Source organism: Orbicella franksi, chromosome 6, assembly GCF_964199315.1.
Source record: "Orbicella franksi chromosome 6, jaOrbFran1.1, whole genome shotgun sequence".
Taxonomy (NCBI): domain Eukaryota; kingdom Metazoa; phylum Cnidaria; class Anthozoa; order Scleractinia; family Merulinidae; genus Orbicella; species Orbicella franksi.
In genome coordinates, this window is record NC_138150.1 from 27,193,296 (window position 1) to 27,221,110 (window position 27,815).

A 27,815-nucleotide genomic window follows, 5' to 3' on the forward strand; every position below is an offset into this window, starting at 1 on the left:
CTATTTCCCAGTTAAGTTTTGTCTCTGTGTCAGAACACGTCTTCGTGCGAAACAATTCATACGAAAATGAGTTCCGCCTGAAGATTCACTTTCCTGAAAATTCAATTCATCGTCATATGAAAGGTTTGCACGAAGACTCGTTTTAAAACAGAGGCACAAGGTAACTCTGAAATGGCACACACTTGTCACGTAATCTGCATGTACGGCTTTGAATGACACTGGAAGGTTTTTAACCAATAAGAAATTGTACGACCAAGCACCACGTATAGCGCGGAAGAATTTAAGATTTCCTCGTGCGGCTTAACAGTAATCTCTTCCCTTTGGAAGCGTCATTTTCTCGCCTTTGACTCTTTGTAATGAACGAGCCGCCTCGTTACTGACCTTTTCTCGTGAACAATTCTCTATGATCTTCACAAAATAATACAAAATATACCATGAAAACCTTCCACGAATGACAAATAATTTATTAAATACTGTTACTACTGTTAACTTAGTTTTACTGTTGTCAGTGGAACAGCTTTTTCCTCACTGAAGCCAGCTTTGTCAGATCATCGCACATGCGCAAAAGAGTGCCGCACGCTGTCTGAAGAAAATTTAATCCGCACCTTCAGATCAGGAGTTCAGAATGCAATAACATAAGGCCGCTACCACCCTCAAGTTTGAGCTGGCAAAAAAATACAATAAGAAAACGGTCAAATGGGAAACAGTCAATTGTTGGAACCTTTTAGTTTTCAGTACAGTAATACACACCATTTCAACTTAGAAGTAAGTTGAAATTTTATATTCTCATTGGTTTTCAAATACAGTCGAAGATCTCGGGTCTTCGGGTATTTGAAAAAGTGGTGGTAACTAATGCTGATCGCTTACGAGAACTTTAATCGAAATAGAATAAAACTTGCAAAATGTAAATAGCTATTGAAAGTCAAGGAATCACGATTACCACTTTATATGTTATATCACTGTAAATTTGACCACGGAGTGGTTATTTTATCACGGTGTTGACTTACGCAAATCACACTCAGACGAATCAGGAAAAGACCAGCTGGTAATTGCCAAAAGTGGTCACGGTCGCTTAGGGAAAGGTCACTTTCGAGATTTATTTATTACAGTGTTTGAGTGACAGTTCAAACGGGTTTTTACAACGTAGGTCATGACCAGAGCTGGACGCTTAGAAGAGCGGTCTTAAGGAGAGCGTCGATTGTATTAAAGTGACCGAAGTTACAAAAGTCAGCACCCTGAAATTTCAAAAACAAATGACACGACAACTCTTTTTATTGACAGCTGCATACAAAGTTTCCAGTACTAGCTATGGTGCTGTTACAAGTTACTATATCGTTTACACTGTTTAGCGGGAAAAATTTCAACAATTTATTCTAAACCAACAATAAAACTCAAAGCCTAAATCTAATGTAAAAATTAAAACAAGCGTCCACTTTGAAACTTACAAGTAACCCTCGTGTACAGATCATTTTTAGTCCAATGACACTTAACAGCTTTTAATTTTGTCAGTTTATGCCTGGGTGTAAACAGATTCTTAGATAAATAAATAAAAGTAAAGTAAAAGTAAATCTTATTTACAGTGGTCATGCACTTAGCTATACAACCACTAAGCTTGGCTAGTTTACAGGCATGCCACTAAAACAAAGGAAACATATATTTCAAAGAACACTTTTTTCCTCCGCGACACAGCAGGTAATTCAATTCCAAGCGGACAAGATAGCGCCAATCGGCGCAGGATCCGTTTCATCTTGCCCTAAATCATTATAAATTATGATAATGAATAATCTAAAATCGCAACGAAATTCTACCGTCACTCCATAAAGTTCTGGGCTGTTTTGTTTGATTTGACTTATTTTTTTGTAGCTTTCCACTTTAAGTTCTCTTGTTCACTTTCGTCCTTCACTTTGTAATTTGAAAAGTCTCAGACTCGATCTACAAAACATGAGCCATGAAAGACACCTGTATACAAATTGAGTGTCTTAAGGCCACCTATCAACTTCTCCCTACTACTACTGAGAGGTGTACAGGGACCAGTGAGGAGAATTTATGTATTTATATGGATGGGCGCTGTGATTGGCGCTATCTTGCCCGCTCGGAATTACCGGCTGTGCATGTCCCGTAAGAAAATGATGTTCCTTTTCCATTTAATAAATCCTTTATTTACCAAGCTTGTTCGATCAAGATGGCTGTATATTGACCTCGTTCATTTTTGCGTGTTTATATATGGACCTCGACTCCGGCTCGTTCCATAAACACGCAGAAAGGAACTCGGCCAATATCCAGCTATCTTGACCTCGTGCTTGGTCAATAACCCATTTATATTGCTCGACTTCACACTGCATCATTGTTGGAGTTCATTAAGAAGAATTTCCTTATTCGAACCTGATTTTTGATCCATTTTAAGTTATTGAATATTGTATCTTAAGAAAATCCGCCCTTCATTACCGTTACCAACTGCCAAAACAAAGTCACTAACGTTACTCTAACATCAATCCCAAAACGGCCAACTTTATACCAATGCATGCTTTTGCAAAGGAAACCCAAAAAGTGCTGCTAACTAGATTGGCACTATTCCGTTCATATTACGAGAGAGATGTTACTTTATGCAAAACAAATCATAAAGAATACATGTATTCATGCGTTAGCTAGAACGTGGCATCAGCCGACCAGCAAGTCTACAGGAATTATTTCAAGTATCTCCGAGCAGACCAAGTAAACACGGCTTATGTGGACTGGTCAAAAGAAAACGATCCGTTTTATTTTTTTGGAGAACGTTGAAGTTATCAAAAACTCAGCGGCAGGGAATAATCTATGTAAAAATTAAACGCACAAAACGGAGATATGCCAAAGTACTTTACTCTCAGACCTAATGGAAAATGCATTTTACTTGTAGCGAGTAATCCCCTTTGGATCATATGCCTAGTAGATCCTGGTATAAAAGACGATTTTTGATTAAACTGATTGCAACTGAGTGCGCCAACACAAAATATATATCCAAAAAAAACATTGTTAACAAAGAATTTATTTAACTATCAAATTGAGTAATTATCAATGGTGAGGACGAGTAAAAGCGGGCCAGTTAAAGCAATCTATAGCAAATATAATTACAGCTGCATAATATTGTTGTTGTGTACGGCTCGTTTTCTATTTATTCTACAATAATGTAATGGTTACTAGGCCATGACCAGCTGTATTGTAACAGCAATCATTTTGCTGATCTTTTCCAACATTATAAGAACCTCCCCCTCCTCCACAAGAATCATCTACAAGTTTCCCACTGCTTCCTCCGGAATACCCTCCACCACCCCCTCCACCGTAACCCGCACCACCACCACCACCAAAACCACCAAAACCGTCATTAAGAGATCCTACGAAACTCTGTCCACCCACTCCTCCTTGAAGAAATCCTTTACCCCCTTCTCCACCCTTAAGCTCGTTGAAAACGGTCTTCTCAGTTCCACTTCTTCCACTGGAGTAAAAACCGCCGCCGCCACCACCTGAAAAAATAAAATAAGCTGACTCATTCCCATTCGTGTATTTAACGATTCTAAATTTAGCAGTGTCATGCAATGGAGGTTTGCCTAAAAAGATTATCCAAGTTGTCCACGCGCAATAAAGAAGGAGGGTTATCAAACTATAGTTTCTGTACCTTTCAATAACAAGTGAACAGTTGCGTTTGTTGTTGCTGTCAACCAAATTTTCGGCAGTTTCCGACATTTGAAAAGTGTATTTCGACAGCTAAAGTTAAACTGCCGATGAAAAAAATGCTTTTCCCAAACATGAAGAAAGTTTTGAGATAGATATTTAAAGCAGATGAATCGACTGAGGTCGAATTAAATGTGTGTTATGGGAAACTGACTTTGGTGAAGTGAATATAATCATCCTCATTCTTACTCTCACCTGACGTCTTATCACCAATCATTGCACCGTGTCCATTGCTGCCTCCTGACCATGAGTTGTACCCAGGATTCCCTGACGTCTCCGTGCTGGCATCACATCCCTGGTGTCTTGATGTCACAGCTCTGAGACCTCCACCTCCTCCAGCCACTGTCAAAGGCGTATTGCTTCCTCTCAAGACAAATGTTCCTCCACCACCTCCAGAACTCCAGCCGCTGTTCCTTATTCCTCCCTCTTGACCAACAAGAATTTGAATCATTTCTCCTTTGGATAAGTTGAAAGTGCCAATCATTCTTGCACCTCTTCCTCTGTATTAGGCGCTGTCCTGGTGGGTATCATACCCCCCTGCTGCTCCTACTGCTTCTATTCTGTATTGACCAGTGTACGGCACAGTCCATTGTTGAATACCGCTGGACAGTGTAACTTGATCGTCATGATCCTGATCTGTGTAGTGACTACCGAGTGACGTTGGACCATCTTTTCCACTCGCTCCAAGACTCGTAAAGGTAGCATTGAATCCTGAGTAATTAAGAAACATCAACAGTCTGAAGTTCAGGTAACAAATTATGTACCTCAAAACTGTAGCTCAGGCGCCAAATTGCCATCTAACGATAGAAATGTGGCAAAACCCATAATTTGTTGCAAGTAAAGAAAAAAAATAACATCTTGACAGGAGCCATAATCGGGGATGGAGACCGTAAGTCTTGGGATCCGCGCGCACCTATGATATGGGACAATTTTTCTATTTTTAGAACAAATTGCGCCATCCTGACGTCATATATCCGCGCGGATTCACGCACATGTCGGGGATTCTCGCGTGGATGTTGTCACGTTGCATGATCAAATGGTGAGAGTTGAGAGAGTCTCTTGCGTATTTTTCACAGCGATGGTAGGGAATAAGGCAGGGACTAAGAACCAGGGCGCTTATATGTAGTTTTATGCTCTGAGCCAACGGAAAAGGTGGGTTTTCAGGGTCGAAAACAAGACTTCAATCTCGCGCTGGGAATGAATAATAAGATCTGCTCGCGCTAGTTGTAAGCTTACGCGTATGTTTTTGCGTTTGTTCTGACTTAAGAATATAGCAAGAAAACTCTCTACTCTGGTATCGAGTTGATTTGTGAGTTTCTCCGACAATGGTTAATCATAACCAAAACATTTTTTGATGGTTTCTTATTGTTTCTGCTTGTTTGGCGAGTTTGCAAAAGTTTTTGAAAGGAAAGTCTGACGCGTACAATTAGCTCATTTGCATAGTGCAGCTCGTGCACTTTCAAGTCCGAGTCGGTGTTTTCAAGAAATCTTGACAAAGATTTCTTTCGTTATCTTTTGTGCTGAGATGCTGCAACAAATTTCACGAACGCAAAAAAGGCTACTAACATCATGTGTGTTTCTTCAACATAAGCATAGTGAAGTTTTACACTGCGGAAATGAAAATAGGCAAGAAGTTTTGATATTTTGAAGTTGATCAACAAAATCGAAATCGTTATTCGAAGTTGATTAAAGAAAGCGTCATCGTAACTTTACTGATTATTTCTGCTTTATTCGCATATTTTCAGCTTAGCTTTTAATATGTTCTCAAACATTTATCAATCTTAAACATATTTAAAAACTATGGAGTTATTGTTTGAGTTCGATGTACGTTTTAACACGAAAGTGCGGCGGAAGTACAATTTGTCATATTTACTGACTGTACAAACCACGCATCGGCGGGCGCTCTCATTCATCGACAACAGAGAATTTACTGGATTTTTACACGAATAAAACTGAGCAGTATCTACGGACGTAAAGTTATTGGGCCTTGGATGAAACATCAAGCGTTGCTTACAATTCAGGCGAAACTCAAACTAGCAATTATTTTGTTTTACTTTTCGGTCGCGATAGACTGACAAATTCCTCGCAAGCGTGTGGCAAGAGGAGCTGGGAAACTATGAAGTCTTGAAGCTCTGCTATATCTAAATATATCCAGCTAGTTTTTTGCTGTGTAATGGAAAAGCTGTTAATCTTCAACATATGTGAAATTTAAAGTGGAGTAATGTACAGCTCATGTAAAAGAAGCATCCGTCGGAACACAACTTGGTCAGCGATATATATCTAAGCTTAAAGCGGAACATACCTAAATTCGACACTGTCTTACTTCACTCAAACTGGAGCAGCTTACGACGAAAATACTTAAGCAAAATTCCAACAGACGTAAACGCGTTGAGTTGTGGGCCAAAAACATGAAAAATTTCGGGAATTTCGGACGTTATTTCCCCCGCGCGACATCCGCAAAAATCCTCGCAGCATTTACGCGCGTGTGCCGCAGGCGATGGCGCAATTTGTTCTAAAAATAGAATTATTGTCCCATATCATGGGGACAACCCCAATACTTGAAATGGCGCGCGCTTACGGTCTCCGTCCCTGATTATGGCTCCTGATCTTGATTGACCACTTGCCAATAGGGCTTTTCAGGGATGGTCGGGCTATTTAAAAGACATAACCGACGTACCGAGAGCAAGTGCAGCTTATGGAAAGGGAGATGACTTTGAACACGGGAACTCCTGACAATTAAGACCAGCACCATAAAAAATGAGTCGCTCAGACTGCCTCAGTAGTAATGAAAAGTAAAAAAAATGATTATATTTTGTACCAATTTACAGTCAGTATTTTTGCCCACGTGCGCCAAAATAGATCTTTACCGTATTCCACTCAAGTGCGTACAAACAATAACACCATAACGATACTCCAGTGATATCTCGGCTAGGCGCCAATGTTCGTTGGAATGCGGAAAAGGCCTATCGTTAGGTTTTGTAATGTTTTCAATTTGGTTATAGGGCCACCCAAGTGTTACAATATGATCCAAAATGACAGCGCCCTGGAAAGAGCCCAAAGTGATTTGAAATTTTCAATTATATTTAAACATTTACAATGCACAAATATATCTTCCACAATTTAGTGAATAATTTGTTCCAAGAGTGCAGGTTTTTTGCAAGTTGTAGTTTTAAAAGTCTAACTTTAAAAGAAATACAACTATAACGTAACACTATAGGAATTAATTTTGGAGACGAAAACCGTGTTAGAGGGAAAGTCGCCTGATATGAATCAATTGAAGAACGAGGTTTACGTCTCAAATTTATCGGTCTATTGTGTCGTCTTTAACGACGGGAAAATCCGACTCGTTATTGACGAAAACCATCCAGAATTAAAAAAAAGGAGCCTGAAACTAGAAATTTAGCTATTGGCTATTTCCGAGTTACTTACACCTCTGTTTCAAAACGAGTCCTCGTTTAAAAAGTTTATATATCAAAATGAGTTTGGTTGGCTTTAAGATAGTGGCCCAGGTCCAAGCCAAGTCTCGTTATGAAACAGAGGCAACCGGTAGCTCGGGGTGCTTTTCTATTCGACCAGAATCAGCTTTTTGAATTTCCGGAAATTTTCGGTGACGAAAGGAACAGCATTTTCCGGAATTCCCGGAAAAAGGACGAACGCGCGAGGTATATCCAAATCGATCTTAGAAAATTCCTCAATGAGGATGTTTCTTCCCCTAAATTTTTCTTCTGAAATTTCGTCAATTTTCGGTTGAATGGTTTGCATGCCTGAAATTCAAAAATGTTCGCATTTTACTGTAACTCTCCATATAAATTTCCGTACCATCATTACCCGTCTGGAAAGTTCCCGATTTTTTGATTGAATGGAAAACGCCCCACCGCCGCCGTAGAGTGGTAACCTGGCCTCCACTCGCTTAGTCATCGTCCCCAATTACAGCGGGCATCAATACGCATGCGCCACAATGTGAACATGACGTAGCGTCATGATCTACTCTAATAAACAGACTCCCGCTCAGATAAAGAGCTAATTATTTCAAACTTAAAAACCGGTAACTGATCTGCCATATCTGGTTTTTACAGGTAGCAACAACGGCTCGCCTCCAGCACGTACTTGTAAATATCCATTCAAATCGGGCAGTCAAGTTGTATTTGTCATTTACAGTGTGTCTTGTGTATTGACCAATTTCCAAGCTTGTAATTACTCGCTGTGGTTAATTAAAACACACTACATATAGCAGTAGTTACCAGTGCAGTTTATTCCATCTCCATGAAATCCATCTTTGCAAGTGCAGTAATAGGATCCCCGGGTGTTGTTACAAACAGCATCAACACTACAGCTGTGTGTTCCGTTCGTACATTCATCGATCTCTAAAGCAACAAAACGAATCTAATTGCAAAACGTTTCATTGAAATGGTATGCTTACCAAACTTTTCGCCCTGACATGTCAGTGTCTTATCGCCGGCTCACATATACTGAGTTATTGCATAGTTATTTCTTCACATATACGATATTAAGTAACTTACCAATGTCTGATAAAATTACCCGCTTTTGAATAATAGTTTCAACAAGATGAACGAGATTGTGTTACAGATAGTTACCAGTGCACTTTATTCCATCTCCATAAAATCCATCTTTGCACGTGCAGTTATAGGATCCCCGGTGTTGTCACACACAGCGCCGTTGACATCACATTTGTGTGTTCCGTCGGTACACTCGTCAATATCTAACACAATAAAAAGATTCCTGTGGAATATCTGTTTCGTAACGACAATTGTTATTGAATTATCTTGTATTATTGTTCTTATATTCCGTATGATCTCCTAGCATGAACTGGCTGCTAAACGTTTTAAAAGCAGAATCCGACAACAGCAGCAGTAGTAATAGCAACCACTGCAACAGCAACAACAATAATGATAGCAGCAACAGAAAACCAACTTTTACAGTTGCAACTCCTTGTCATAACTTCTCATTCTTGCTATTTAAGCCCCTCAAAATTCTCAGCATTGCTAAATTGAGTAAGACCCCTAATAACAAGATAATGTGTTAGTACCGTTTTCACAGTCATGGCCAGTAAATCCGGGAATACACAAACACTGGTAATCTCTGTCTGTAAAACCGGCCTGGCAGGTTGCGTTGTTCTTGCAAGGTTTCTTTGCACAAGCATTCTTTACAAGAAAAGAACAAAAACAGCCGTTACAACAGTGACATGGTAACGACACATAACAGTTAAAATGATAATAGTAATAATAATAATAATAATGAGTTTGTTTTAATATTTTAGTAGTTAAACTAAAGGGTACTTTAGCAGGTCATACTGTTGCTATGGTAACTTATTTTATAATGAAAATGATTACAATGTGTTTACCAATGATTTGACAGTTTATATATATATATATATATATATATATATATATATATATATATATAAAGTTAAGATGCTTCGAGCCAACAGGGATGCCACGCGCCAGAAGGATCCAAAAGGATTCGTAGTCCAAACCTCGAGTAATGAAATTTGTAGGCAATTGTGGAAAACGAGGACGGACAACTTCGAGCGAAAAAATATATATATACAGTAAAAAATCTAAGAAATCTAAAAAAAGTTTAAAAATTTAAATATTAAATTTTTAAACTTTTTTTTAGATTTCTTAGATTTTTTACTGTATATATATTTTTTTTCGCTCGAAGTTGTCCGTCCTCGTTTTCCACAATTGCCTATATATATATATATATATATATATATATATATATATATATATATATATGCTATGATTGTAGCAACTGATAAAGAGTGGTTATAATGACCCATCAAAATCTAAGTCTTGGAAAGTGGTGGAAACTGTTGCCAGCCACCTTCAGTTATTATCTTCATGATTACCTCGGCTTCGCGATACATATAACTTTCGTTCTTCGCGAGGTCGTCTGAGTGTTCATAAGTAGCGTTATTCAGATCACATTTGTGTCGTCCATTTGCCTCTTCCTTCTTGTTAAAATTATAACTGACACAGTTTGGCTCCAGAAGGCATTTCAGTCGGCAGGTATGCTCATTGATGACGTCAGTAGTTCGTATCACGTGATTTTCCAGCCGTTGACCATGGATTGGATCAATGGTGAATCGCAATTTACGACAGTGACCTGAAGAATGAAAATTTTGACATACCTTTATGTTATCATTTGAAATAATTTCTTGCGAAGTCAGTAAAATGAAGGATAAAGACAACAACAATGAGATGAAACGTGAGGTCATAAATCTCTTTTTCTGTTTGAGTCAATTTAGATGTTTATATTAATTTAAATAACGAGTTATTCCTTGCAAAGAAACTTCAACTTTTTTTAAGCACATTTAGGGCGTGAGGCTCGACTTAGGTTTTCGGGTTAATAAAGCTATTACATGGAATGGTGCTATAAACGAGAGGCAAAAACTCGAAATAAAATATCAAGGCTCGAAGTATAGAGGAGAAGAAAGAAAGGAAGAAAAAAGAAGAAAGAAGAAAATAGAGAAAAATATTGCTCGGGTGGCTTTTAACCAAAAACAGATTTTACAAGAGAAGCATGAAAACGCACGACTTCTGTTTTGGCGATGCGAGAGTTACGGAGACTAGTTGGAAATTTCTTGTAATTTATCGCTACCGAAAACTTAAGTGTCAAAACCACCTGTACACATCTTCCTATACATAGTAATACTTTGATGTTAAATATAATCGCTCCCTAAATGAGAAATGTTTTACCTCTCTATTGTTTTACTGGATGAATAACCATTGGGCTTTTACAGCCCTCGTTGCGGACGCGCTACAGGTTTTTAAAAATATGGCTCATGGCTGTTCCGAAAACGCGGAGTGTAAAAAGAAATTTAAAAAAATAAAAAAAAAAACAGAGATAAAACGAATATAAAAGTGAATTTAAAAAATAATTAGATACATAAATAAACTACAAATATAAATTTCAACTCAGTGCAACTTAACCTCTCTATTTATTTGTTTCTTTATTTGTCAATCTACATTTTTTATCTTACTATTTTTCAGCGCTGAAAATTTTTCAAGGTTTTAGTTTGAACTTCATCAATCAAATTGCGAGAACTTTAGGACGCGCAGTTGACAAGTTGTTGAATGGTTCAAGTGTTAATTCATACGGGCAGTTAAATTTTGGAAAACAAAGCGTGAATTTGTCTCGAGGCAACAGGGCTTTCCAAGGAAACCGAAGGTGTAATTTCTCACATTTTCTAAACATGGTCAAAACTGGACTGTTCTTTACTTTTATGTCCTAAAAGTGAACTGCTAACTATGAAAATCTTGAGTTGAATATACTATTTGGACTGAATGAAATATACACGATATGAACAATCTACTTCAGGCGGTGTGAATTTTTTAATAATTATATTAACCGAGAGTTAGGTCTTTACGGGAAAATCTCAGAGCGAGACCTTGCCGTATTGACCGAGCCCATAACCTATAAGGGCCGAACGTTCGAGGTTAATAAGTTGTTTATTATATGGCTTTCTGCTTTGTTTTGAGCCCGCAGTGGTCACGTGATACTGCTGGGCGGATCCTTTGTTTTGACAGGTGTCAATTGACCATAACATGCATGTTCAATATCAAAGATTTACGCTGTAAACCAAGGCTGCGTGTCTCAATCAACCTATTAGCTGGAGTATGGCCGCCTTGTTGCGTGACTTTAGTCCTCGTCGTCGTGCGCACGCGCTCACGAGCAAAACCGTTAGCTATGATATCCATGAGAATATCCATTCATGGGTTTCCTTTTCTTTCCTATATGAGTATGGAGCTCCGCTCGAGGGCAGTTCCGCAATAAAAAAATGAAATTTGTCGGCTGGGGTCGTTTGAGCTGAGCAAAAGTGTCAAGTCAGTTATTCAAACTTGTTGAGGAGTAGTAGAGTAATTGTTGTCTTTTCTGCCAACAAACAAAACCATATACACAAAATATGCCTTCTTGTTGCTAGACTGTTCGCAGCCGGTCTTAGGTTCTCAGGTTCGATGTGGGTTAATTCCCGCGAAAGTGAAACAACAAGGGCGCTATGGACGAGAATGGGTTGGAGTTGGAAAGATTATTTTCCTCTCGTTTGTGGACCATCCTTGTCTCATCCCAATACCCTTTCGTCTTAAAAACCCTCGCTCCTTACTCCATGTCTGATTCACGAATAAAAACACCGTAAGCAGACTACCTTGTTGTTTTCTTAGCTATGACATTAATTTCCTTTATATCATCAATCTAACTTCGAGAAAACCCCAAATTAAATAGCACATTTCGAAAGTCGCAAGCCACATAACACTTATTCAGACTAACCAGTTCCAAGAAGACAGGTCATTATTTATTTTGCATACCACTCAATGTAAGAACAAACTCTTTCACAAACGTTTTTTTCTCAATTTCGTCTGAATTGGGGAAACACCAAGGATAACAAACAAAAAAATAGACGATAGAATATGTCAGCTCGCTTTTTCCGAGATTATAATTTTTTCCACAAATGATAAAAACGTGACGAAATTTTAAGAAATTTGCATGGGCATGACAAAACCACCTGTTCAAGCTAAGTGTAAGTTAAAACCTCCTCTCTGCGGTGTGTTAACGTTTTAATGCAGTGACTTTTTAAGAACGAATGTGCCCAAAAATCGAACATTTTCAAAATATGGCGGCGAAATCAATTTGGCTCATATTCTCAGGTTAGGTAGGCCTTAGTGTGAAACAAATCACAAATTTGGGCTCAGTTTAGCTTGCCAAACTCTACGAAAAAACAAGAAGAGCTATAGAAAAAGAAAACTGGTAATTCTTTCTCTTTAGTTAAAAATTCAAATTCCAAAGTATCTTTGCAAATGACGGAAATCAACCCCAAAACCCGACATTTGACTGATTTGGTTACTTAACGTCCCTAAACCGTTATCATTGAGAAAACAGTATTTTCAGATTTCGCCACCGACTACATCTGCTGCCTTCAAATAAACCTTAAATAAAAAATATCTTTAGGTGTTCGTTAAACGCTTGAGTTTGCTTACCATTAAAGTCTATGTAATATCAGTTGTTTTTTTTTTTACTTTTTTTAGAGATGAAAAACTTTGAAAACATTCGCTGCTTAAAATTGTTTAGAGCTTCGACTCCGGCAACGCCAGTCTTCGACAGGTGCAATGGTAAAAAAGTGGTAAAAAGGGATCTGGAATAGAAATGCTATGCAAGACTACAACAGAATAAAATTATGGAAGTAAATCTAGGAATTTTGTTGAAAAGAGTGTTACATTGTCCTAGAGGCTAGAATTATTGCAAAATCTGAAGGTTACCATTGTATGCCATGCAAGCTCTCTAATACGGTAATTGTCTTTGAGCTAACGTGGGAAAAAGGCCGTACACAAGCTTAGCAATTCTACAGCTTTAGGCCGTTGCAGTTTCACGGTCATGATTTTTAACATGCGTTGTTTTGTACCCAAATAAGTTGCAAATTTACTTGTAACGTTTTAGGTTTTTTTTTAGGTGTTTTTTTTTTTTCTTGCACGTAGAAAATTTTAAAACAGGTGAATGTTGTAAGCATTCGTAATCTGCGCAAAGTGTTGGCTCATTAATTATAATTCCGACCGCGGCAAAGCCATATATTAATAAAAGTCTCGTCTGGACGCCTTACTAAGTGGAATTGAGTCAGTCAAGGGTGGCTGAAAACTCTCGTTCATCCTTTTGCTACACGGTAATAATAAAAACTTGAAACAAGCTGCACTAAAACAAAAATATTTCGAACATTGACTGAAGACAACCTTACCTTGCGTCTCCGGGATCAAGGAAGCCAAAAAGACGAAAACAAAGTAAAACGATACAACGAGCATCTCTAAGACGGTCTTGTGAAAATCTTGTAAAACGGCTTCAAAATATCACATTCCAGCGAGAAGTTCAAACGTCCGGTTCAACTCTGGGTGCTATGCTGAGCTAAACTTCGACACCTGCATGAGTCATTAGTTTTAACTTGCTAATCTATTAAACCACCAGCTACAGAAATAAGCCACACATTGGTGGTCACAGCAACAGAAGAACTTTTCTGTCCTTGAACTGTGGTTGGTGGATAAATCTTAACAATGCTATGATGTTGACGTATTGTCATGACATCGTTAGCACCCTAAAAAGAAAGCGATGATGTTGCTGAATTAACGTGATATATTTTGTTCTAGCGTTTAACGTGAAAACACGAAATTCTTTTTTCAAATATGTGAGAAGATTCAGAAAAGGAGACTTGATTAGCGCTGTTACCTGTGTCCGATGAAATATAAAAAAACGCGCTATCTCGGAGTCCTCGACACTAGCTGGGCTGTTTGTCGTACTGCGTCAGTATTTTCATGTCATATGCAGGGTTTTAAGAGTGACGCGAATCATGAACTCATTGGTCTCTTTTGTTTTGATTGGTTGGAGAATAACAGAATGACAAATTAAATTCTAATGTAGCTCAAACAAAACATTGCCGCCTCCATTGCCTAATACGTGCGGTAAAATAATATTTGAACATCAGTATTAACAGCAATCCCGAGATCATAATAGGCCATTTCCCAGTTGAGTTTTGCCTCTGTGTCGAAACAAGTCTTCGTGCGAAACCATTCATTCGAAAATGAGTTCCGCCTGAAGATTCACTTTCATGAAAATTCAATTCATCTTCATATGAAAGGTTTTGCACGAAGACTCGTTTTAAAACAGAGGCACAAGGTAACTCGGAAATGGCGCACACTTGTCACGTAATCTGCATGTACGGCTTTGAATGACACTGGTAGGTTTTTAACCAAAACAAATTGTACGACTCAGAACCTCGTATAGTGCGGGACAATTTGTGTTTTCTAAGTGCGGCTTTATAATAATCTTTTCTGTTTGGAAACCTCGTTGTCCTACCTTTCACTCTTTGCATGGAACGCGTCGCTTCGTACACCTTCCTCGTGGAAATTAAGATCAGATCGCCGCACATGGGCAGAGAAGTGCAAGATATACCGTTTATACCATCTTATAGCTTTTTTGACAAAATGATAAAAGCATGAAAGTATTTTAACAAATTTGAATGGACATGACAAAGCCCCCTGTTCAAGTTAAGTGTAAGTTAAAACCTCCTCTCGGTGGTGTGTTAACGTTTTAACGAAGTGACTTATTAAAACAATTTTATTTAACCCCAGACAGTTGATTAACATTTTACCAACAACAAATTTTGGCTCAGTTTAGTTTTCCACACTGTACGTAAAAGTAAAAAGAGCTATAGGAAAAAGAAACTGGTAATTATTTCAGCTTAGTTTTAAATTCATATTCAAAATTGTTTTCGCCAATGACGGAAATCTACTCCAATATTCGATAATTATTTATTTAACATCGCCTAACTAAAATACTTAACTTAAATGCAAGAAAATTTATTAGGTAGGGAGACCACTACAGCGTAGCTAATTACAGTGGATCTCAGGGTACTGATAAGAATTAAATTTAAGCCACTCATATATAAACAAGGAGAATCAAAAGGAAACAAAACAAAACATCAAATGGCTAGAAACAGCCCGACGGCGGGCACAGAAGAGACCTCGCTGTGTTGCTTCTGGGACATTTCGTTCATTTGGTTACTTAACGACCCTAAACTGTTATCATTGAAAAACAGTATTTTCAGATTTCGGCACCGACTGCATTTGCTGCCTTCAAATAAACCTTTTATAAAAAATCTCTTTAGGTGTTCGTTAAACGCTTGAGTTTGCTTACCATTAAATTCTTTGCTGGTAATATCAGTTTTTTTTTGTTGTTGTTTGCTCTTTTGAGAGATGAAAAACTTTGAAACCATTCACTGGTTAAAAATGTTTAGAGCTTCGACTGCTGCAACTGCCGCCTTCGACAGGTGCAATGATAAAAAAAGCGGTGAAAACGGATCTGGAATAGAAATGCTATGAAAGAATATAACAGAGTAATACTATGGATATAAATCTAAGAGTTTGGTTGAAAAAAGTATTCTATTGTCCTAGAAGTAGGTTAGAGTCGTTGCAAAGTCTGAAGCTTGTCATTTTATGCTAGGATTCCAGCTACTTTCTAATGATGATAATAACATGAAAAAAGCTCATATACATGGTTAGCAACTCTACAGCTTTAGGCCGTTGCAGTTTCGCTGTCACGATTTTTAACATGCCTTGCTTTGTACCCAAATAAGTTGCAAATTTACTTGTGACGCTTTAGGCTTTTTTAGGTGTTTTTATTTTTCTTTTGCACGTAGAAAATTTTAAAACAGGTGAATATTGTGAGCATTCATAATCTGCGCAAAGTGTTGGCTGATTAATTATCATTCCGACCGCGGCAAAGCTATATATTAATAAAAGTCTCGTCTGGACGCCTTAATTACGTGGAATTGGGTCAGTCAGGGGTGCTGAAAACTCTCGTTCATCCTTTTGCTACACGGTAATAACAACAAAACGAGCTGCACTAAAAATAAAATATTCTCAAACATTGACTGAAGACAACCTTACCTTGCGCTTCTGGGATCAAGGAAGCCAACAAGACGACAGCAAAGCAAAAAGATACAACGAGCATCTCTAAGACGGTCTCGGGAAAATCTTGCAAAACAGCTTCAAAATATCTTATTCCAGCGAGAAGCTAAAACGTCCGGTTAAGCTTTGGGTACTATGATGAGCTAAACTTCGACACCTGCACGAGTCATCAGTTTTAAATTGTTTGTCTGTAAAACCACCGGCTCCAGAAATAAGTCACACATTAATCATTGGTGGTCACAGCAACAAAAGAGTTACTCTGAACTGTGGTTGGTGGATGAATCTTTTTTGCATGGTAAACAATGCTATGATGTTGACGTATTGTCATGACATTGTTTGTACTCCAAATAAGAAGGCGATGATGCTGCTGAATTAACCTGATATATATTATTCTAGCGTTTAACGTGGAAACACGAAATTCTTTATTCAATTTTAGAAAAGGAGACCTATTTAGCGCTGTTACCTGTGTCCGATGAAATATAAAAAAGCGCGCTATCTCGGAGTCGTCGACACTAGCTGGGCTGTTTGTCGTACTACAGCAGTATTTTCATGTCATATGCAGGGTTTTGAGAGCGACGCGAATCATGAACTCATTGGTCTCTTTTGTTTTGATTGGTTGGAGAATAACAGAATGACAAATTAAATTCTAATGTAGCTCAAACAAAACAATGCCGCCTCCATTGCCTAATATATGCAGTAAAATAATATTTGAACATCAGTATTAACAGCAATCCCGAGATCATAATAGGCCATTTCCCAGTTGAGTTTTGTCTCTGTGTCAAAATGAGTCTTCGTGCGAAACCATTCATACGAGAATGAGTTCCGCCTGAAGATTCACTTTCATGAAAATTCAATTCATTTTCATATGAAAGGTTTTGCATGAAGACTCGTTTTAAAACAGAGGCACAAGGTAACTCGGAAATGGCGCACAGTTGTCACGTAATCTGCATGTACGGCTTTGAATGACACTGGAAGGTTTTTAACCAATAAGAAATTGTACGACCAAGCACCACGTATAGCGCGGGAGAATTTAAGATTTCCTCGTGCGGCTTAACAGTAATCTCTTCCCTTTGGAAGCGTAATTTTCTCGCCTTTGACTCTTTGTAATGAGCTAGCCTCCTCGTTGCTGACCTTTTCTCGTGAACATTTCTCTATGATCTTCACAAAATAATACAAAATATACCGTGAAAAGATCAGGAGTTCAGAGTGCAATAACATAAGGCCGCTACCACCCTCAAGTTTGTGCAGGCTATAAATTACAATAAGAAAACGGTCAAAGGGGAAACAATCAATTGTTGGAGCCATTTAGTTTTCAGTACAGTAATATATACCATTTCAACTTAGAAGTAAGTTGAAATTTTATATTCTCATTGGTTTTCAAATATAGTCGAAGATCTCGTAAGCGAGCACTTCGGGTATTTGAAAAAGTGGTGGTAACTAATGCTGATCGCTTACGAGAACTTTAATCTAAATAGAATAAAACTTGCAAAATGTAAATAGCTATTGAAAGTCAAGGAATCACGATTACCACTTCATATGTTATATCACTGTAAATTTGATCACGAAGTGGTTATTTGATCACGGTGTTGACTTACGCAAATCACACTCAGGCGAATCAGGAAAAAGACCAGCTGGTAATTGCCAAAAGTGGTCACGGTCGCTTAGGGAAAGGTCACTTTCGAGATCTATTTATTACAGTGTTTGGGTGACAGTTCAAACGGAGTTTTACAACGTAGGTCACGACCAGAGCTGGTCGCTTAGAAGAGCGGTCTTAAGGAGAGCGTCGATTGTATTGAAGTGAGCGAAGTTACAAAAGTCTGCACCCTAAAATTTCAAAAACAAATGACTGGACAACTTTTTTTATTGACAGTTGCATACAGAGTTTCCAGTACTAGCTATGATGGTGTTACAAGTTACTATATCGTTTACACTATTTAGCGGGAAAAATTTCAACAATTCATTCAAAACCAACAACAAAACTGAAAGCCTGGATCTAACGTAAAAATTAAAACAAGCGTCCACTTTGAAACTTACAAGTAACCCTCGTGTAGAGATCATTTTTAGTCCAATGAACTTAACAGCTTTCAATTTTGTCAGTTTATGCCTGGTTGTAAACAGATTCTTAGATAAATAAATAAAAGTAAAGTAAAAGTAAATCTTATTTATAGTGGTCATGCACTTAGCTATACAACCACTAAGCTTTCCTAGTCTACAAGCATGCCACTAAAACAAATGAAACATATATTTCAAAGAACACTTTTTCCTCCGCGACAATAAGTCGCAAGATAGCCCCAATCGCAGCACAGGATCCGTTTCATCTTGCCCTAAATCATTATAAATTATGATAATGAATAATCTAAAATCACAACGAAATTCTACCGTCACTCCATAAAGTTCTGGGCTGTTTTGTTTGATTTGACTTATTTTTTGTAGCTTTCCACTTTAAGTTCTCTTGTTGGCTTTTGTCCTTCAATTTGTAATTTGAAAAGTCTCAAACTCGATCTACAAAACATGAGCCCTGAAAGACACCTGTATACAAATTGAGTGTCTTAAGGCCACCTATTAACTTCTCCCTACTACTACTGAGAAGTGCTCAGGGACCAGTGAGGAGAATTTACGTATTTATATATTTACATGGCTAGGTGATGTGATTGGCGTTATCTTGCCCGCTCGGAATTACCCGCTGTATCCCGTAAAAAAAAAAAAAAAAACAGTGTTCTTTTTTCATATAATAAATCCTTTATTGACCAAGCTTGTTCGGTCAAGATGCCTGGATATTTACCTCGTTCATTTTTGCGTGTTTATATATCGACCTCGACTTCGTCTCGCTCCATAAACACGCAAAAAGGTCGACTTGGCCAATATTCAGCCATCTTGACCTCACGCTTGGTCAATAACCCACATATATTGCTCGACTTCACACTACATCATTTTTGGAGTTCACTAAGAAGAATTTCCTTATTCAAACCTGATTTTTGATCCAGTTATTGAATATTATATCTTAAGAAAATCTGCACCGCTTCATTACCGTTAAAAACTGCCAAAACAAAGTCACTAACGTTACTCTAACATCAATCCCAAAACGGCCAGCGTAATACCTATGTATGCTTTTGCAAAGGAAACCTAAAAAGTGCTGCTAGCTAGATTGGCACTATTCCGTTCATATTACAAGAGAGATGTTACTTTATGCAAAACAAATCATAAAGAATACATGTATTCATGCGTTAGCTAGAACGTGGCATCAACCGACCAGCAAGTCTACACGAATTATTTCAAGTATCTCCGAGCAGACCAAGTAAACACGGCTTATGTGGACTGGTCAAAGGAAAACGACCCGTTTTATTTTTTTTGGAGAACGTTGAAGTTATCGAAAACTCAGCGGCAGGAAATAATCTATATAAAAATTAAACGCACAAAACGGAGATATACCAAAGTACTTTACCATCAGACTTAATGGAAAAAGCATTTTACCTGCAGCAAGTAATCCCCTGTGCCTATATATGTCTGAATTTATGAAAACCGTGTTAGAGACTGCACGAAAATAGCGGGCATGTTTTTGAAACAACGGTTAGAAAATATGGCCATGTCGCACCGAGAGTGCTATCTACCTCGTGTACTCTTAATAGAGTCCATACCATGCCTATACAAGCCTTTAAAGTCGCTGCAAATGAGTCGACCGAGCCAAACAAAACTAAATTAGAGCTTAAATTGATCATTTGGTTCGCCGCGGCACTAACTTAGACAGGCTTAACCTCTGCGATTTCACCTAAATGACCTCACTATGTCTTTACTGTGGGTTAAATTAGCCAGTCACGCTAACAAGAGCATGGTAAGCAGTGGAATCGGTTATTTACCTCTATATTTCAGCCAAAAAGTAGCCGTTACGTGACATTTCATTTCAATATCTAACCGGATTCGCAAAAACATAGCCATAGAATTTGACTTGTCACTGATAATCTAACTTGCTACAATTCTGTCCTAGAGCTAGCTTTCCACGAGGCTTATCGTAGCTCAAATAGCAGCAAATAACTCTCCTGTATGCCTTTTGAGGCCAGGAAGACTAAATTCACCGTCTTTTCGTTGAATCATGAATTGTACAATTTAATCAAGAGTGCTTTTAACATGAAATTGGAGTCTAAATCAACACGGACGTACAGATATCAAAACCGCGGCGGAGAGCTAAGCTATCGCTTTCTAAAGGCCTGCATCGTCCTAAATGGACTGAACAAGAGCTTCCTACATCGAGAATCGATTGAACTTCAGACAAACTAGGCCATAGTTAGCAGTAAGCGAACACTCAACATGTTGTCGTTACGTCAATTATCGCCCGGAAGCCACGCAAATAAATTTCTTCCGCGCTAGCGAATCACAGACAGTTCTGATACTTAGCTAAGCCGAGAACGCCTAAAATTGATAAAACAAGGAAATTCTACTCACGATCAGCGCTTGAACTCATGTTCTTCTCTCTCCTCGTGGCCATGTTTTGCTCGCAAATAGCAATGTCCCGGATGTACTTTAATTTTGTCGAGCGCGGAATGGCACATCCAGATTTCAACAGATTTAGCTACATCAAAGTTCAAAGCAAATGACGCCAACAGCAGCTAGAAATGTCTAGTCCATTGCACGTCTAAGCCCTAAATTGATGTGGCGAAAGATTTTTGCTGTCTAAAGCAAGCACAACATTATCGCCACATGGCAAACGGCCTTCTGTTATGGGACTAAATGTGACCCGTACAGTTTACACATGTCCTCAGGCCCGCCTCAGGTACGATAATGGACGACGCTTACTAGCAAATCGTTAGACTTGGGCCTTCATTGGACTTAATGATGTCCTCGGGCAGACTTCCTTTAGACAGCAAATACAGAACGCTAATCGGCCGCTCCTTGTCAGAGTCACCGCGCGAACTGAATTCAGACGAGTGTAGCCTGGGCTAAACTTAACGCAAATTGAAAAAGGGGCGGGGGGGGGGGGGTCGATAAATAATGAAAAAAATACCTAAATAAATGAAACAGGCGGCAAGGAGTTTCTACATTTCATGCTAGGTAAGATCTACAAGCTGCTGTCATAGCGAAAGCAGAAAAAAAAAAACACAAAGAAATGAAAAAACAAAAAAAAAAAAATCAAAAAACACCTGATTCAGTCTTTAACACCGTTTTCATAATATATATATAATATATATATATATATATATATATATATATATATATATATATATATATAGTTAAGTGTAAGATGAGGCGTCATGAAGCAAACTTCTAACTGTTCCGGCTTTTAATGTGACGTTTCGGCCTTCGGCCTTCTTCAGATTGGAACAATATTTACAAGTTAAAAAATAAAACGTTAAAAATCCTAGCAAGTTTACAGATTTGCATGTATATATATAAGATCAGAAAAATGTAAATATAATTACATAATGCTATAACACCTGAAATAATAGATTACATAACAAGCTAATGTCAACTTACAAGAACGCGCCGGGTGATAAGATTACAACAATATATCTGCGAGCGCCTTAATTACTAAGTGTATAATAGTCAGTCTAATTCTGTATTGTAACAAGCTAATGGCAACTTGCAAGAACGCGCAAGTGATGAGATTACAACAATGTATCTGCGAGCGCCTTAATTACTAAATGTATAAGTGTATAATAGTCAGTCTAATTATGTATTGTAACGGACGCGATTTTTGGATCTAAATTCCCGTCTTTTATTAAGACCATGAGGGCTGAGTGTAAATAGTTGCCATTAGCTTGTTACAATACAGAATTAGACTGACTATTATACACTTAGTAATTAAGGCGCTCGCAGATATATTGTTGTAATCTTATCACCCGGCGCGTTCTTGTAAGTTGACATTAGCTTGTTATGTAATCTATTATTTCAGGTGTTATAGCATTATGTAATTATATTTACATTTTTCTGATCTTATATATATACATGCAAATCTGTAAACTTGCTAGGATTTTTAACGTTTTATTTTTTAACTTGTAAATATTGTTCCAATCTGAAGAAGGCCGAAGGCCGAAACGTCACATTAAAAGCCGGAACAGTTAGAAGTTTGCTTCATGACGCCTCATCTTACACTTAACTAAAATTCACATTGAAGCACGGTATCTTTTGATCCTTCTACTGGAAGTCACCGTTTGGAAAACCATATTATTCTGCCTATATATATATATATATATATATATAGATAGATAGATAGATAGATAGATAGATAATAAACAATGGTAGCAAGACTTCAATTCATCGTTTTATTGCGACAACGCTGTTTCGTATGGTCAAAGGATGACCACACTCATCAGGCAATATCAACGAATTCGTTGATATTGCCTGATGAGTGTGGTCATCCTTTGACCATACGAAACAGCGTTGTCGCAATAAAACGATGAATTGAAGTCTTGCTACCATTGTTTATTATCTACACTGCTCCTCTCAGAGTCGAGCGCTCTATAAATTTATTCTGTTCAAGTTCAAGAAGTATATATATATATATATATATATATATATATATATATATGTATGTATATATATATATAAACATTGTTAACAAGGAATTTATTTAACTATGAAATTGAGTAATTATCAATGATGAGGACGAGTTAAAGCGGGCCAGTTAAAACAATCAATAGCAAATATAATTACAGCTGCATAATATTGTTGTTGTGTACGGCTCGTTTTCTATTTTTTCTACAGTAATGTAATGGTTACCAGGCCATGACCAGCTGTATTGTAACAGCAATCATTTTGCTGATCTTTCCCAACATTATAAGAACCTCCCCCTCCTCCACAAGAATCATCTACATATTTCCCATCTACATCTACATATTTCCCACTGCTTCCTCGGGAATACCCTCCACCACCCCCTCCACCGTAACCCGCACCACCACCACCACCAAAACCACCAGAACCGTCATTAAGAGATCCTACGAAACTCTGTCCACCCACTCCTCCTTGAAGAAATCCTTTACCCCCTTCTCCACCCGTAAGCTTGTTGTAATTGTTTATCTCAGTTCCACTTCTTCCACTGGAGTAAAAACCGCCGCCGCCACCACCTGAAAAAATAAAATTAGCTGAATCATTCCCATTCGTATATTTAACGATTCTAAATTTAGCAGTGTCATGCAATGGAGGTTTGCCTAAAAAGATTATCCGGTTTGTCCACGCACCATAAAGAAGGAGGGTTGTCAAACTATCATGATATTTTTTGTACCTTTCAATAACAAGAGAACAGTTGCGTTTGTTGTTGCTGTCAACCAAATTTTCGACAGTTTCCGACATTTGAAAAGTGTATTTCGACAGCTAAAGTTGAACTCCCGATGAACAAATGCTTTTTCCAAACATGAAGAAAGTTTTGAGATAGATATTAAAGCCGATGAATCGACTGAGGTCTAATGAAATGTGTGTTAGGGAAACTGACTTTGGTTAAGTGAATATAATCATTCTCATTTTTACTCTCACCTGACGGCTTATCATCACCAATCATTGCACCGTGTCCATTGCTGCCTCCTGACCATGAGTTGTACCCAGGATTCCCTGACGTCTCTGTGCTAGCATCACATCCCTGGTGTCTTGATGTCACAGCTCTGAGGCCTCCACCTCCTCCAGCCACTATCAAAGGCGTATCGCTTCCTCTCACGACAAATGTTCCTCCACCACCTCCAGAACTCCGGATCCTTCTGTGGATTCTTATTCCTCCCTCTTGACCAACAAGAATTTGAATCATTTCTCCTCTGGATAAGTTGAAAGTGCCAGTCATTCTGGCACCTCTTCCTCTGTATTGGGCGCTGTCCTGGTAGTTATCATACCCCCCTGCTGCTCCTACTGCTTCTATTCTGTATTGACCAGTGTACGGCACAGTCCACTGTTGAATACTGCTGGACAGTGTAACTTGACCGTCATGATCCTGATCTGTGTAGTGACTACGGAGTGACGTTGGACCATCTTTTCCACTCGCTCTGAGACCCGTAAAGGTAGCATTGAATCCTGGGTAATTAAGGAACATCAACAGTCCGAAGTTCAGGATTGGTAACAAATTATGTACCTAAAACCTGTAGTTCTGGCGCCAAATTGCCATCTAACGTTAGAAATGTGGCAAGACCCATAATTTGTTGCAAGTAAAGAAAAAAAATAACATCGTAATTGACCACTTTCCAATAGGGCTTTTCAGGGATAGTCGGGCTATTTGGAAGACATAACCGAGGTACCGAGACCAAGCCCAGCTTATGGAAAGGGAAAAAATCTTGACCACAGGAACACCAATTAAGACCAGTGCCATAAAAAATGAGTCGGTCGCGCTGCCTCAGTAGTAAAGAAAAGTGAAAAAAATGTGTTGACGTTTTGTACCAATTTACAGTCACTATTTTTGCCTACGTGCGCCAAAATAGATCTTCTCCGTATTCCAACCAAGCGGTTAGGTTAGGTTTTGTAATGTTCTCATTTTGGTTATATGGCCAACCAGGTGTGACAATATGATTCAAAATGACAGCGCTCTGGAAAGAGCCCAAAGTGATTTGAAATTTTCAAATAGATTTAAACATTTAAAATGCACAAATATGTCTTAAACAATTTAATGAATAATTTGTTCAACAGTGCAAGTTTTCTTTAAGTTGTATAGTACAGTTCCCGAACTCTCCTTTCTTCCCGCCTCATATAGGGGCTTAATTATATGGGGTGGGAAGAAAGGAGAGTTCAGGAACCGAACTGTAAGTTGTAGTTTTAAAAGTCTAACTTAAAAGGATGATACAACTAGGGCTTTCCACAAGTTGCCCGCAATTTCTCAAAAAGTTACTCAAAAGTTGCTCAAAACAAGTCAAAAGTTGCTTTTTCCAACGAAACTTGCTCAAAAGTTGTTTAAAAAAAAGACAAACAAAAAATTCTGTTGCTCTCTTCCTTTATTTGGTCTGATGCAAAAATATGCAAATTGTACGACAGAAGTAAGATTTCTAAGCATTTTTGTGCAATTTTGCGGCGTAACCAGCGTTTCTAAATAACTTTGTCCTCAATTAAAAACAAAAAATGTATGAGTAAAGACTAGGCATCAGTAGTAACCTTGTAAAAATTCTTCACCTGAGACACTCGAGTCGGTCGAGTGTGAATCTTCGCCCGCCATTTTGAATTTTCTTCAGAAAAATCGCTGACCTAGCAGTCCGGCTCCATACATCTTGCACCCATGAAATGGCCCAGAGGGAGGGGAATATGATCTAGCTTCTTTTTCACAGAAAATTCATAAATTGTCTGCTAAAACATTGTGAAATATGGAAGTAAGGCCAATTTAAGCACTAAGTCTCCTCCGATTTCTCAGAATTAGTAGAAAACTAGAAATTGTTTAGAATCCAAAAAGTTACTCGAAATACAAGAAGTTGCCAAAAAGTTGCCGAGCAACTTGAGGAAAGCCCTAGATACAACTAAGACATAACACTAGCCGAATTAATTTTGGAGACGGAAACTGTGTTAGAGGGAAAGAATCAAGTGAAGAACGACGACTAAGTCTCAAATTTATCGGTCTATTGTGTCGTATTTAACGACGGGAAAATCTGACTCGTTATTGACGGAAACCATCCAGAAAACTAGAAATTTAGCTATTGGCTATTTCCGAGTTCCCTTTTGCTTCTGTGTCAAAACGAGTCCTCGTTCAAAAACTTTTATATGAAAATGAGTTGATTGGCTTGAAGATGGTGGCCCAGGTCCAAATGATAGCCAAGGCCAAATCTCGTTATCAAACAGAGGCAACGGGCAGCTCGGGATGCTTTTCCACCCGACCAGAAACAGCTTTCTGAATTTACGGAAATTTTCGGTGACGAAAGGAACAGCATTTTCCGGAATTCCTGTAAAGAGTACGAACTCGCGAGGTATATACAAATCTTAGAAAATTCCTCAATGAGAATTTTCTTTCCACTTAATTTTTCTCCTGAAATTTCCTGAATTTTCGATTGAATGGTTCGAATGCTGAAAATTAAAAAACGTTCGGATTTTTCTGAAACATTCCATAGAAATTTCCATACCATCATTACCCGTTTGGAAAGTTCCCGAATTTTTAATTGAATGGAAAGCGTCCCACTTCCGCGACAGAGCGGTAACCTGGCCTCCAATCGTTAAGTCATCGTCCCCAATTACAGCGGGCATCAATACGCATGCGCCATAATTTGAAGATGACGTAGCACCATGATGTACTCTAATAAACAGACTCCCACTTAGATAAAGAGCTAATTGTTTTAAATATCAAAACCGGTAACTGATCTGCCATATCTGGCTTTTTCAGGTAGCAACAACGGCTCGCCTCCATCTCACACTTGTAAATATCCATTCAAATCGAGCAGTCAAGTTGTATTTGTCATTTACAGTTCGTCTTGTGTATTGCCCAATTTTCAAGCTTGTAATTTCCTCGCTGTGGTTAATTAAAACACATTACATATAGCAATAGTTACCAGTGCAGTTTATTCCATCTCCATAAAATCCATCTTTGCAAGTACAGTTATAGGATCCCCGGGTGTTGTTACACACAGCATTAACACTACAGTTGTGTGTTCTGTTGGTACACTCATCGATATCTGAAGCAACAAATGGAATGTTACTGGAAAACGTTTTATTGAAATGGTATGGTCACGTGTCTTTTCGCTCTTATACATAATGTGTCTCGTTTGTTACTATTTTATTACCTCACATATAAACGTACCAATGTCTGACAAAACTACTCGCGTTTAAATAATAGCTTCAACCACGGGGCAAGAGAGGCATTAAACCAAACTGTGTTAAAGGTAGTTACCAGTGCAGTTTATTCCATCTCCATAAAATCCATCTTTGCAAGTACAGTTACAGGATCCCCGGGTGTTGTTACACACAGCAATAACACTACAGTTGTGTGTTCCGTTAGTACACTCATCGATATCTAAAGCAACAAAAGGATCGGAATCTAATTGCAAAACGTTTCTTTGGCCGTTTTTATGCTAGAGATGTTTAAGTTGTCTAGACACCGTTAACGTCTAAGACGTTAAGGGTGTCTGGTATAAAAACGAGACGCAATTAAATACACGGCCTGATAAAGAAATATGTATTTTTTTATAAAAGAAGACTAGGTGCTATACTCGGAGGACACTGGAAACAAGTCACTTTTAGCGCCGCAATATACGAACAAATCTACTAGCTGATAGCATGGCAGACAGTTAAGAGCGTCACGTTTTTATACTAGACAGGTTTAACGTCTCAAACGTTAAAGGCGACTGATAAGAGTAGAGCTCTTAAAAGAAGACGTTAAAGTAGACAGACATTAAAAGCGTCTTCCTTATTTTCCGTTTTTATACTAGACGTCAAAGTCGTCTCGAGACAGCTTTAACATCCGAGACGACATTAACGTCCCAAGCATAAAAACGGCCATTGAAATGGCTTGCTTCCCAAACTTTTCGCCCTAAGATAGTATGTTTTAGCCGACTCACTTATAAGTTATTGCTCAGTTATTTTTTCACATATACGATATAAAGTAACTTACCAATGTCTGATAAAATTTCTCGCTTTGGAATAATAGTGTTCAACTAGATGCACGAGATTGTGTTACAGATAGTTACCAGTGCACTTTATTCCATCTTCATAAAATCCATCTTTGCACATGCAGTTAAAGGATCCCGGTGTATTGTTACACACAGC

At 38.2% G+C, this 27,815-nt stretch overlaps 1 protein-coding gene and 1 pseudogene across 1 annotated transcript in view; both read right to left on the minus strand.

The window, feature by feature from the left end:
* Positions 1–3,153: 3,153 nt before the first annotated feature.
* Positions 3,154–16,218, minus strand: LOC145490563 (uncharacterized; annotated as a pseudogene).
* A 6,574-nt stretch (positions 16,219–22,792) lies between these two features.
* LOC145490564 (uncharacterized) overlaps positions 22,793–27,815 on the minus strand; it is a 72,946-nt gene continuing 67,923 nt past the window's right edge. Inside the window, exons 7-10 of the mRNA XM_081469665.1 lie at positions 26,941–27,063; positions 26,603–26,725; positions 23,663–24,161; positions 22,793–23,271 (exon numbers count right to left, since the gene is read on the minus strand). Coding sequence (XP_081325791.1) covers positions 22,866–23,271; positions 23,663–24,161; positions 26,603–26,725; positions 26,941–27,063 — 1,151 coding nt within the window. The 3' untranslated portion in view covers positions 22,793–22,865. The remainder of the gene's footprint in view (positions 23,272–23,662; positions 24,162–26,602; positions 26,726–26,940; positions 27,064–27,815) is intronic.